The sequence below is a fragment of the Rhipicephalus microplus genome, chromosome 4 (genome assembly GCF_043290135.1).
Source record: "Rhipicephalus microplus isolate Deutch F79 chromosome 4, USDA_Rmic, whole genome shotgun sequence".
Taxonomy (NCBI): Eukaryota; Metazoa; Arthropoda; class Arachnida; order Ixodida; family Ixodidae; genus Rhipicephalus; species Rhipicephalus microplus.
The window spans coordinates 214,095,549-214,108,263 of record NC_134703.1 but is presented as its reverse complement, the minus strand read 5'-3'; the positions used below and the strand labels follow the sequence as shown (position 1 = coordinate 214,108,263).

The following is a 12,715-nucleotide window of genomic DNA, read 5'->3' as shown; positions in this document are numbered from 1 at the left end:
ATAAAATGCCTGGCTGCGTCATAACCCTCTGGGATGCTCTGAAACACACTATTCATTATTGAATTGAAAAGTCTGGCCCTTCCAATTATGTTCACACTAACAAAAACAATCCGTAGATGACGAGATAAATTATTCATCTACACCATAGACTAAAACGAGTCAAAAAACTTGGAAACTCATTAGTACAATATCTCAATCAAAAGTTAGCCTCACTTTCAATGTCCAACGATTCAGGTATTTCACTCATTCATTGCCTGAATTCTTGACAAAAAGTCCTAAAAAATTCTGGTGAAATTTAGAACAAATGGATGCTACACCCAGTCAAATAGCCGTTGATGGTTCCATCATAAATAATGCAATAATTGTCGCTTATAACTTTAACAGATACTGCTCTGTATTTTCCCCAGGTGATCAAAATTTCCGGAGCCCTCCACTACGGTGTCTCTCATAATTGTATGGTGGTTAAACCCCACATATCAATCAATCAATCAATGCTCCATATTTTCAGGCGTCTAGCATCAATTACCACATGAAAACTTTCTTTCAGTATTGTCTATTGAGTTCATATCTTATCAGGGTAAATTTTTTCGCTGATGAACCTGAAAACTAAATCGCCAGCTGGTCCCGATAATATCCCTTACACATTCTTGTATAGGTATGCCGAACGGGCTGCACACATTTTAACAAATCTTTTTCGCCTCTCATTTGAAAATTTCCTTATTCCGGATGATTGGCGTACCGCACGTGCAGTGCCAGCGTTTAAAAAAGGGAATCGTCTCAACATAACAAGCTACAGGCCTATTTCCTAAACGTGTACGTTATTCGAATACATCGTCACACATTACATTTATGGCAAGCCGTCAGCGTACCGTAGAAGACAAAGTTGTGCCTCAGCTGCTCCGCGTGTTCGAGCCAGCTCGAGAGAAGAAGGCGCCAGCAAGAACGACAGCGTCTGTGGACGTCCATGCCAGAGCACAGATAAATAAAATATGTGGGAGACCAAACGCCGCACGCCTTCCTACAAGTGGTGACCCGGACTTCGAGCGGCAACGCGCACCTACTCGTCCTTTTGTGAGCACACCGAGCGTCACGGCCAACTCTGCTTCTTCAGCCCCGTTCATTTTGGCTGACCATGGACACCACACCCAAAAGTGACACCACGTCGAATCCCACGATATTTGATCCTGTCGTCGCTACTCTCAGGCTCCCGGAGTTTTCGTAGGCGAACTCTGAACTCTGGTTTCTGAGCGTCGAGCCACTCTTCTGATGACACCGGGTAATGTTGCAAACAGCGAGGTACGATTACGTCATCGGCGCTTCACCCCCTGCTGTCATTGCCATCGTAAGAAACATAATGCGTTCTCCACCTCCTGACAACCCTTACAACACTCTTAAAGAGGTGCTCATACGCCGGACAACTGAGTCAGAACAGCGTAGGCTGCAGCAGCTACTTGCCTCGGAAGCACTCGGTGACCGAACGCCTATGGAGCTTCTGTGTCGCATGTGACTTCTGATTGGGGACCACTCTGCTGCATTAGACGCTTCCATCCTATGTGAACTCTTTTTACAACGACTGCCACAGCAGGTGCGGATGATTTTGAGTATATCATCTACAGAAACCCTCAACTCCCTAGCGCGGATGGCCGACAAAATTATGGATATCGGTGCCCCGTCTATATCTGCGAATGAGAGACCACGTGAATCTATTCTTTCTGTGCTGGTTCACGACAACCGCTTGGACCGCCTTCTTCAAGCTAACGAGGAGCTCAATCGCAAGGTGGATCAGTTAACCACTGAACTGAGCATGCTCAAGCTAGACCACCGTCGCAACGTGTCACGACAACGGCGTCAAAGCTGTGAAATATTGCAAAGTCTGCCTCTCAGCGTCTCCTGGTACCACCACCGATACGGAGCCCGAGCTCATCAGTGCAAACAGGCATGCCAGTTTGCGGGAAACGCATGGGTCGCGCACTGACAGCGGCCAGTGTTTCAGGCCCGGCATACGACCGCCTATTCCACGTCACAAACCGCGTCACCAAAGTCTGCTACCTCATTAACACAGGTGCTGAAGTGTGTGTTGTTCTTCCTACGTTGAAGGACCGTTGACTACGCCAGACCTCACTGTCTGTCACCGCGGTCAATAGTTCGATCATACGGACCTACGGACAGAGGTTTGTCACGCTTGACATCTGCCTGAGACGCATGTTTCGTTAGATCTACTTAATCGCCGACGTGCGTGTACCCATCATCGGTGCAGATTTTCTTTGACATTTTAAGCTTGTGCGAGACCTACGAATTAGCCGTATCATGGATTCTGAGACCCTCCTCACAGTTCAAGGCGTGACATCAAATTTGCCACCTTTGCGTCTCGTGCAAGATCGTGCCAAAGTCTCCCCGCTGTGGTCTATGCTACTGCAAGAATTTTCTGACCTTTTTCGTGCTCTATCTTTTGAAGACCCCATACGCCACAATGCCACTCATCATAGAGTGACAGTAGGAGCGCCAGTGTTTGCATGTGCTCGTCATCTCGCTCCTGACCGCTACAAGATTGCACGCCAAGAATTCGAGCGCATGTTTGAACACGGATATGTCCGCCCCCTCTTCTGGTGCCCGGTTGTCACCAATACACGTGGTTCCCAAGCCCTCAGGTGACTGGAGACTATGCGATGACTACCGCGCCCTCAACAAAGTGACGGTACCGGACCACTATCCGATACCGCACATCCAGGGCTTTACGGCATTGTTCAGTAAAATTGACTTAGTGAAGGCATACCACCAAATACCTGTCGATCCTTCCGACGTATCAAAGACTGCCATAATAACACCTTTCGGCATGTATGAATACTCGCGTACGCCCTTCGGTCTATGAAACGCCGCACAAACTATTCAACGGTTCATAGACCAGGTACTTCGTGGTTTGACCTTCTGCTTTGCATTCATCGACAACATCCTTGTCTTTAGCACCACTGCAGAAGATCACGAACTTCACTGGCATCAGGTTTTCACACCACTCCGCAAATATGGACTAATCGTCAACGGACCAAGGAGTGAGTTCGGCATTGCCTCACTGGACTTTCTTGGCCATCACGTAGATTCGCGTTAGATCTCTGCACCGGTTGCGCTTGTTGAAGCTATATTGCAGTTTCCACAACCAACAAATACGAAGAAACTACGTGAATTCTTCAGGATTGCCAACTATTGCCGGTGGTTTATTCCTCATCGCACTGCCATCTTGCAACCACTTCACGCACTTCTATCCGGCGAAATGAAGCCCAACGCTTCCATCTTCTGGATGCGCGTTGCAGAGACAGCTTTCAGTTCCATCAAGGAAGCTCTGGCTAACGCAACGCTCCTCGCACATCCAAAGAGCGACACCATCATGTCACTCACAGTTGACGCCTCGGACGTCGCCATAGGAGCAGTCTTAAAGCAGTTGGTTGACGAAGTTTGGCAGCCGATTGCTTTCTTCTCACGGAAACTCTTATAGACCGAGCGTCACTATAGCACAATCGGTCATGAACTGCTCGTGGCCTATTTGGCTGTCAAGCACTTTCGACACTTTTTAGATCGGCAGTTCTATATCCTCACCGACCATAAGCCGCTTACGTGTCAATCGACTGCTACCAACTCTGCCCACACCCCAGGTGAGAACAGCCAGCTTGCCTACATATCCAAGTGCACGAGTGATATCCGGCACATCAGTGGCAAAGACAACCACGTCGCTGACGCGCTTTCTCGAATATGAATCAACGCAACTTTGGATGAGTATGGCTACTGCACAACAGGATGACAGCGAGCTTCAGGTGTTGCGACTCCAAGAGAATTTCCTCAAGTTCGAAAATGTCTGACTTCCAGGCTGCAAGATTTCCCTCGTTTGCGACATCTCGACCGGTTGTCCTCGCCCTTACGTTCCAGCACCATTTCGCCGCAGAGTCTTCGGCGCTTTGCATTCTTTGTTGCACCCCGGTATATGTGTGACTCAACGTTTCATCACAGGGCGATACCTATAGCCTTGAATGAACATCGGCGTCTGCCGCTGGAGGCGTGCTTGTCTCAAATGCCAGCTAACCACAGTCCAGCGCAACACGGTCAGCCCACTGGGTACTTTCACGCCTCCTGACTCGCAGTTCAGTCACATAAACCTGGATCTCGTAGGCCCTTTGCCTCCATGGCAAAACAGCTTGTATATACTAACTCTTGTACTCTTTTTTCTTCACATTTACACTATTGTCATCTGGTCTGGTCTACAGGCTCTAAGGCATCTCTAAAGAACCTGGTCGTGTTACAAAAAAATGCCTTGCGGTGCATTGAAGGTGTATCCTATAATGCACACACTGCTTCCATATTTGCAAAATACAGAATTCTAAGAATTACCTGTTATTACGAATACCAGCTTTTGTCAGCTTTTAAATCAGAAATACGCAGAGAAAGTATCTTTTTTTGCACCTTGGCTACCTTGCAACCAAATCCTGCCAGTCGCGTTACTCGGTGTACGGAGACTTGGCACGTACCTTGTCCTCACACAAACTATGGATTCGAAACACTACGTTACCGCCTTCCAAGTGTGATGAACAAATGGAAACTAACAACTGGTAATCTGCGTATATTGTCTAAAACTGAAATGTTAAATCGGATGTGCTGATTGTGTTGTAAATGAATGTTGGGTGATTTCTGTAATGGTTATTCGGTTTTTATTCTTTCATACATTGCTTTATTATGAATATTTTTGTATGTATTTCAGAATTGTCATTCTATTATTTGCTGTCATGGGCCACATGCGTGTTTCTTTTTGTATTGTCGCTTTCCGCTGCCTGTAATTTTTGTATTTTTGTAAATTTGTAGTTTAGATTTTTTTTGGGCGAAGGGGCCAGTCAAGCTGTGAAAGGCAGCTTTTTTCCCTTCGCACCAAACCACGTATACAGTGTATTTTCGTGTACTTGTCACTTGGTTAAATAAACTCAAACTCAAACTCAACCTGCCTAGACCGGTTCACGCAGTGGCTTGAGGCACTACTCCTCACCAACGTCACGGCTGAGTCAATCGCCCACGGACTCATCACCGTGTGAATAAGCCGCTACAAAGTTATATAAACCATCGCAACGAATTGTGGTCATCAAATTGACTCCGCGCTCTTCCGCACTTTGTCCTGAATGCTTGGTGTCTACCACATCAAGACGACGGCCTACCACCCGATGTCGAATGGCATGGTTCAGCGATTTAACCGCCAACTCAAAGCTTTGCTCATGGCCTTGCAATCGTCGATACTCTGGATGGAGTGATTACCACTCGTCCTCCTCACTCTGCGCAGCACGATACTAATGGATGCGTCCTGCTCCTCAGCTGTACTCGTATTTTGCACTACCCTAAGGCTTCCTGGAAAATCTTTTGACATGTCAATGGTATCACCATTGGACGTAGCTGATATGCCAGTCGCCTCAGCAATGCCACAAGAGATGTGTCCCCTATTTCTGCACGTCAACACTGACACCCAAGTTTCGTCAGTCGTGTGCTCCGCGACTGCACCCACGTCTTCGTACGACATGACACAATCAGACCACCACTGCAACCTCCTTACGACAGACCCTTTAAGGTCGTCAAGCGTTGCTTGAAGCATTTCGTTCTGTTGCTTAACGGACGCGAAGACAGTGTCTCCGTTGATCGCATAAAGCCCGCTTTCCTCGACACTGACGCCGCCCTCGAAGACTACAAGCTATTCGCGAAAACGAGACGAATGCGCTTCGCAATAGCAGAACCTACAACCTGCTCAGAAGGTTCGCTCCATGGCGCACGAGCTTCTTCGCCCCGCCGCGGTGGTCTAGTGGCTAAGGTACTCGGCTGCTGACCCGCAGGGCGCGGGTTCAAATCCCGGCTGCGGCGGCTGCGTTTCCGATGGAGGCGGAAATGTTGTAGGCCTGTGTGCTCAGATTTGGGTGCACGTTAAAGAACCCCAGGTGGTCTAAATTTCCGGAGCCCTCCACTACGGCGTCTCTCATAATCATATAGTGGTTTTGGGACGTTAAACCCCACATATCTATCAAATCAACGAGCTTCCTCGCTAGAGGGAGGGCCTTATGGCAAGCCGTCAGCGTCTCAGAGAAAATGAAAAAGTTGTGCCACAGCTGCTCCGCATGTTCGAGCCAGCACGAGAGAAGAAGATGCCAGCAAGAACCACAGCTTCTGTGGACGTCCATGCCAGAGCAGAGATAAATAATATATGTGGGGAACCAAACGCTGTACGCTGGTAATGTGTCTTCCTACACATTACTATATTTCTTGAGGAAAACAGCTCGCTGTCGCCATCACAGCACGGATTTAGAAAAGAAATACCGACAATGCAACTATAGTCACAACAATTATGAGTTCATGTCGTTGATTGATACAGGGAATCACATTGATGCTATTTTTTTCAGATTTAAGTGAAGTATTCGATCTTGTCACTCATAGCAAACTAATTTCTAAATTGCATAATCTACAGCTACCTGTTAACTTCACTGACTTGATCTGTTCTTACCTTCACAATCGCAAACTGTATGTTAAATTGCTACATGTCTGGTATTCTACCAGTATCGTTCGGTTTCCCTCAAGGTAGTGTTTTGCGACCTGTTCTCTTTTCAGTGTACATAAGTGTCATTGGTAAATGAATAGACGCATTGCAAGTGGACATAAAGCTTTTTCCAGATGACTGCATATATTTTAAAACAATTACTACTCCTGATGAGCAGAAATGCCTGCAATACAGCCTGTATGGCATTTCTAAGTGGTGCGAAGAATGGTCAAGGAAATGAAATAGGGATAAATCAATTGTGATTCACATAACAAATAAAAAACACCATTGGATAAATTATATATATAATCATAATTACGGTCCCTTGACTGAAATTGAAGAAGATAAATACTTAGGTGTTGCATTTACAAACCGCCTAACATAGTCAAATCACATTAAAAAAAAGCATGCTCATCTGCCTCTAGAAAGCTTGGTCTTGAAAATTAAAACCAGCACCTTCAAAAATAAAACTGTCAGTCCACAATGCTTTTGTAGGACAGAAGTTGGGCTATAATAGTGTTGTTTGTGACCCACATCTAAGGAAAGATATTAAGAAAGCTGAGGTGGTGCAGCATAAGGCGGTTCACTTCGTCTTTAATGCTTACCGCAAAAATTACGTGCCAACAACGATCATGACCATTAATAACATCCATACTTTAGAATACCGATAGAACCCGGCTGAAATTTTCACACTCGCTTTGTTTTCATAAATCTAGCATTTGTCCAGAAACACACATAAGAAATCGAATTTCAAGACAAACTAGGCATTTGCATGCAGGAGACTCTTCAACCTTACTTAGTGCATACACTCATGAATTCTTTCTTTCCTCGGACCATCAATGAGTGGAACGAGTTACCATTTGAAGCATTCTGTGATAATGATAATCTGAACGTGGATAATTATGTATGTTTCTCTCCCTATCAATACAACATAAGCTCTCAGCTGTTCACAGTGCATTTGCTTTGCATTCTGTAGTTGCAATTTATATCATCTTGCCGTCATTCTAATTCATTTATTTTTTGTTCCTGTGCCTTATGATATCTTTATTGCTTGAAATTTCGTTGTATGAGAGTTAAACTGGGAATTATGCACCCTTGCTTCGTCTTGCGACTGAAGTATACTGTAAATAGATAAATAAAAGAAATAAATGAGTAAACATGGCCACCCAGGTCACTTAGCTGCAATGGTATTCAATTTCCCGGGAAACCAGTCAAGCTGCAATAGTGATTCAAGTATCACACAGTTGACATGAATCAACACAGGTACATACTACAAATTAAACAGTCATTGAAAAAAGTTGAATGTCCTGTAGCTGTTAACCAATTAAATGTCTATAAAATGTCTTTAAAAAGATAAATCTCAAGATTGGACACAAGGACCCCCTCCTCCTTCGTGATTTACACCATTGCCCATTGCCATGTCCGCGTAATTTACATGTGCAAATGTCTTTGTAACATGATGCGCACACTGCAGCTCGGCTTTTCTATCTCTTTTTCTTCCCCATTCTAGGTCGACGCTCTGGTCACTGATCTGGAGCTCTTGGCTGAGATGGCGAGGGAGTTGCCCAAGGATGGCATTCGTTCTTATGAGGCACTGTACGCTGCCAATGAAATCGTTAATTGCATCGACGTCAATGACAGGTGTGTAAATTCATACTTTTTTTTAATGGTAAGTAATGTTTGTCCATGTGGGTCTTGCAACACGCCACGGAATTCTTGCCCTGTTAATGCCCACGTGTTTTGAGCCATGTGCATCCACGTGGATGATAACTGGCTGTTTTGTGTGCAATTAAATGCTCTCAGGCATTGTTGCCTGCACCGGTAGTGTTGCATCTTCGCGGTTTTCTGCATTTTAGCTCTATGTTCATACAGTCTTTTCCTATTTATTTATTTATTTAATTACAGGGTACCTACATCGCGATATAGGCATTACGTAGGGGGAGAACAAAAAACAGTCTGTACGAAGGAATATGTAGCAAAATACATAATGCACATAAAAAAATAAAAATAAAAAAAGAACCATCATCACATTTATCAGAACATAATAATGCATCACAAGATACATTTACATACACACAGAACATACATAATGCAAGAAGAATTTCACAGCATAGAAAAAAATAAATCATTATTTGTTATATTAACCAAGTTGCACTTGAGCTGTTCCACTCTCTTATTGTTTTTCGAAAGAATGAGTGGAAAAAAGTATTGGATCTGCATTTGAAGGTAGATATCTTTTTGCTATTGTCACAGCAAGTGGATGTGTAGGGGGGTTGAACAAGGTAGCTATGGTGATTGATTCCTGCGTTAAAGTAATATATCTGGTGCAACAGTTTGAGCCGTGGTTTTCGTCTACGTACACGTAGCAGATCCCATCCCAAAGTGGCCTTCATTTGTGAAACGCTGGCGTAGGGGCTATAAATATTTAAAAGAAACCTTGCCGCTTGATTCTGAAGTTTTTCTATTTTAGTTATAAGATAGTCTTGGTGGGGGTTCCATACTACGCATGCATAATCAAGTATGAACCTGACGTGCAAAAAATATAAAGTTTCCTTGATTTCGCGCGTCGCCTGTTTGAAATTTCTTCGAATAAAGTATAACATCCTACTAGCTTTTGCTATGGCCGTGTCAATGTGTTTGTTCCATGTAAACGATTCAGTAAAATGAACACCGAGATACTTATAATCGCAGTGTGTGTTAATAAGTACGCTATAGATGTTATATTGATGAAATGATTTGGATATTTTCCTTAAAAAGCTTACACTGCAACACTTTTCAATGTTTAAATTTATTTTCCATTCTTTACACCAGTCCGCTATGTGATCTAGGTCGGTTTGCAAAACGCAAGTATCAGATTCAGTCGTGATTTCTCTGTATATGACGCAGTCATCAGCAAATAATTTTATGGGTGATGTATTGTTTTCAACTATGTTGTTTATGTAGATTAGGAACAGTAAGGGTCCTAAAACGCTCCCTTGGGGAACGCCCGAAGTTACTGCTATGGACGAAGATTTGACATTATTTAAGACAACGGACTGGGTTCTACCATTCAAATAATTACGTATCCACTTTTGAACCTTTTTATTTATGCCCAATACAGCAGGCCTTACATTCAAGAGCTTATGGGACACAGTGTCAAATGCTTTTTGGAAATCTATAGAAACCGCGTCTATACGACTATTGTTATCAATAGCTTAGAATACGAAATTTTTATTATTTTATTTTTATTTACATTTCACCTACATTGCCATGAGGCATTACGTAGGGGAGGTACACATAATAATTTGACTACATAGTTTTTAATCGAAACAATAGATTCAACAAATAAAACAGCACTCAAAATATTTTAAGAGAGAAAAAAAAAACACTCGAATATTGGTGAGTGAAAACAACGTCACAGTCATGCATTTGAAAACACACACGCGCTTCGAGACAGCAAACCATTCTTAGTGGCAGTGATATTGTAGGAGTTGTTACAATGAAGAAAAAAAGGATTCATTATCAGTTTCATTGAAGAGATCATCCGGTAGACGGTTCCATTCCTGTATTGTTTTTACGAAAAAAGAACTACCGAAAAAGTGAGTTTTGAAATGCAGAAATTCTATTAGTTGTGTGTTACAGGAATAACCTTTTGAAAACCGTGCTGGGAGGGAGTAACTAAAGCGTCTGAATCAAGAAATTTAAATATATTGGTATGTAAAATGTGTTCAAATATTTTGCAACATACCGACGTTAATGAGATCGGTCTGTAATTTTCTCTGAGTTTTTTATCTCCAGATTTGAAAACGAGTGTAACGTTTGCTGTCTTACAATCTTGGGGAATAAGACCAGTTTCGAGGGAGAGTTCATAGGTGATACTTAAACATGGAGCAATAACGTCATGACACTCTTTGAGAACTACTGGGGACAGTCCATCAGGTTCAATGGCTTTTGTTGCATCTAAGCGGCGTAATAATGAATCGACGCCTCTAACATCAATTTGAATGTCTGGCATAATATTGCTCTGGGCGGCATTGTTTAGAAGCGATGCCTGCTCGGCAGTTTCATGCGAAAAAACTGACTGAAAAAATTGATTAAAACATTCTGCCCTCTGGTAGTCTGTCGTCACGGCTTTGCCGTCGACAGTTAAGGCTGGTATAGATATATCTTCTTTTTGGTTCTGCTTTACATACTTCCAGAATGCCGTCGGTTTTCTTTTAGGTCTTTGCCTAATTTAACAAAGAAAGAATCTTTTGCAGATTTAATTGTTACTTTTAATAATTTATTTATTTCATCCAAGTGATTGTGGTTTATCAAACTAGAATTAGCAGAAAATATTTTATAAGTGCGTCCTCCTGACAAGTTTGCGTAGTTCTGCGTTAAACCAAGGTTTATGCGTTTTCTTTTTACACAAGTATCTACATGGAACATGACTTTCAACCAATCCAAGCATTTTGTGACGAAATGTTGACCACAGAGCCAACGGACAGTGTGCTTTTGACATATGCTGGAAAGTAGGAAAGAAATTTTCTAGTTCAGTTCTAATAGCAACATAATCTCCTCTGTCATAGCTGAACACTTTTCTTCGTGGAGCCTGAGATGTCCGTACACGCTGTATGCTAAGCTCTGCGGCAACAGCCCTGTAATCGCTAATACCTGGGCACACGGTAATCCCTGATACTAAGTTTTGTTCATTGCAAAGCACCAAGTCTAAGATTGAGTTTTCTCGTGTAGCTTCCAGCACGTACTGTTGTAAGTCATACAATCTGAGCAGTTCTTCAAACTCTAAGTAGATACAGGAACCGTCACCAATACTACATCCAGCACTCCATCTAAAATTCGGCAAGTTAAAATCTCCCCCAAGAAATATGCTGTTAGGCATAACAGATAGCGCATCAGACATTAAACTGAACGACTCGCTTCTGCCCGGTGGGCGATAGAATGTCCCGAACGCGACATTGTTTCCCTTGGGTAAATTCACGAGGCACCAGACATATTCTGAGTCGTTTTCAAAAAAAAAATTCAGTGCTTGGCAATGTATTTGATATTAAAAGAAACACTCCCCCGCCATGCCCAAGTCTATCTTTCCGATAGACAGTAAAACCTGGCGGAAAGATTTCTACATTACACACAGAGTCTTCCAACCATGATTCAGTGCCCATTACAATTTGGGGCTTAATGGTAGCTATCAAAGACATGAAGCTACCGACATTATTTTTTATGCTGCGACAATTTACTAGCAGAACAAAAAGTCGTTCAGGCAGTGAGCAACCCTCTGTATTTTCGTTGAGGGAAACAGTATTTAGTGTAGGTCATTTGCCTCTATCCATTTGCGCATGCGCCCTCACTGGAACCGCCATCTGCATGTCGCTATCCCAGACAAAAGCTTGCCCATTGATAATCAGTGTATCATAACTCAGACGTACACGGTTTTCTTTGCATTCTCTTTTATCTTTCGCATAGTTCCACAGCTGTCGCCTTTTTTCCTGCACGGCCTGGCTGAAATCCTCGGAAATACTGTACGAAGTACCCTTTAGCTTGAAAGCATTTTTAAAGACAGTTTCTCTAGCCTTCCATTGCGAAAAGCACGCTACAATGGGCCGGTTCTTGGTTTCCTTAAAAGCCCCTATGCGGTGAGCCCGCTCAATTGATATGTCGTCGAGTTTCATCGCATCTTTGCATATTCCTTTAATTAAGTTTTCTGACGTTTCCCAAGTCTCATTTTTTTCCGTATCAGGCACACCAAAGAAAAACCAAGTTCTGTCTATGGGTTCTATTCTCTAATTCGTCCACTTTCGCCAATAATTTGTCTTCAATTTTTTCCACACGAGTGATGCGACTTTCCACAAGGTTTGTTTTCTGTATTAAATTCATTATTTTGGATTCCAGTTCACTTTGTTTAGTTGTGATTTCTGTTAACTTTGCAAGCACAGTTTCCTGGCCCGTTTGCATTTCTAGAAGAATCCTCTCGCTGTTCGTTATTTGCTCACGCTCTGCCGCACTCATGGGTCCTGGATTTAACTCTACGTCTCCAGATAAAAGTATAAAAAATTGAAAAAGCATCAAGCATCCATCGCAAAGCAAAAAGAGCACAGCATCAATAAAACACACGCTCACATGATTAAGACAACATAAAAGTTGTCGCTTGTTAATGGGGCACGACACTCTTAAAAACATAGGATTGTTGGAGCG

General features: G+C 43.1%; 1 protein-coding gene and 1 pseudogene across 5 annotated transcripts in view; one reads left to right on the top strand and one right to left on the bottom strand.

Moving 5' to 3' along the window:
- Window positions 1–12,715, top strand: part of LOC119172976 (alpha-mannosidase 2C1) — a 538,513-nt gene that overhangs the window by 74,533 nt on the left and 451,265 nt on the right. For all 5 annotated transcript variants that reach the window (XR_012895065.1, XM_075893986.1, XM_075893985.1 and 2 more), the window contains one exon: window positions 8,055–8,185. Coding sequence is in view for 4 of the 5 variants with exons in the window: in XM_075893986.1 (XP_075750101.1) it covers window positions 8,055–8,185 (131 nt within the window). In the remaining variant the exon portion in view is untranslated. The remainder of the gene's footprint in view (window positions 1–8,054; window positions 8,186–12,715) is intronic.
- LOC142814047 (uncharacterized) lies at window positions 10,960–11,823 on the bottom strand (annotated as a pseudogene).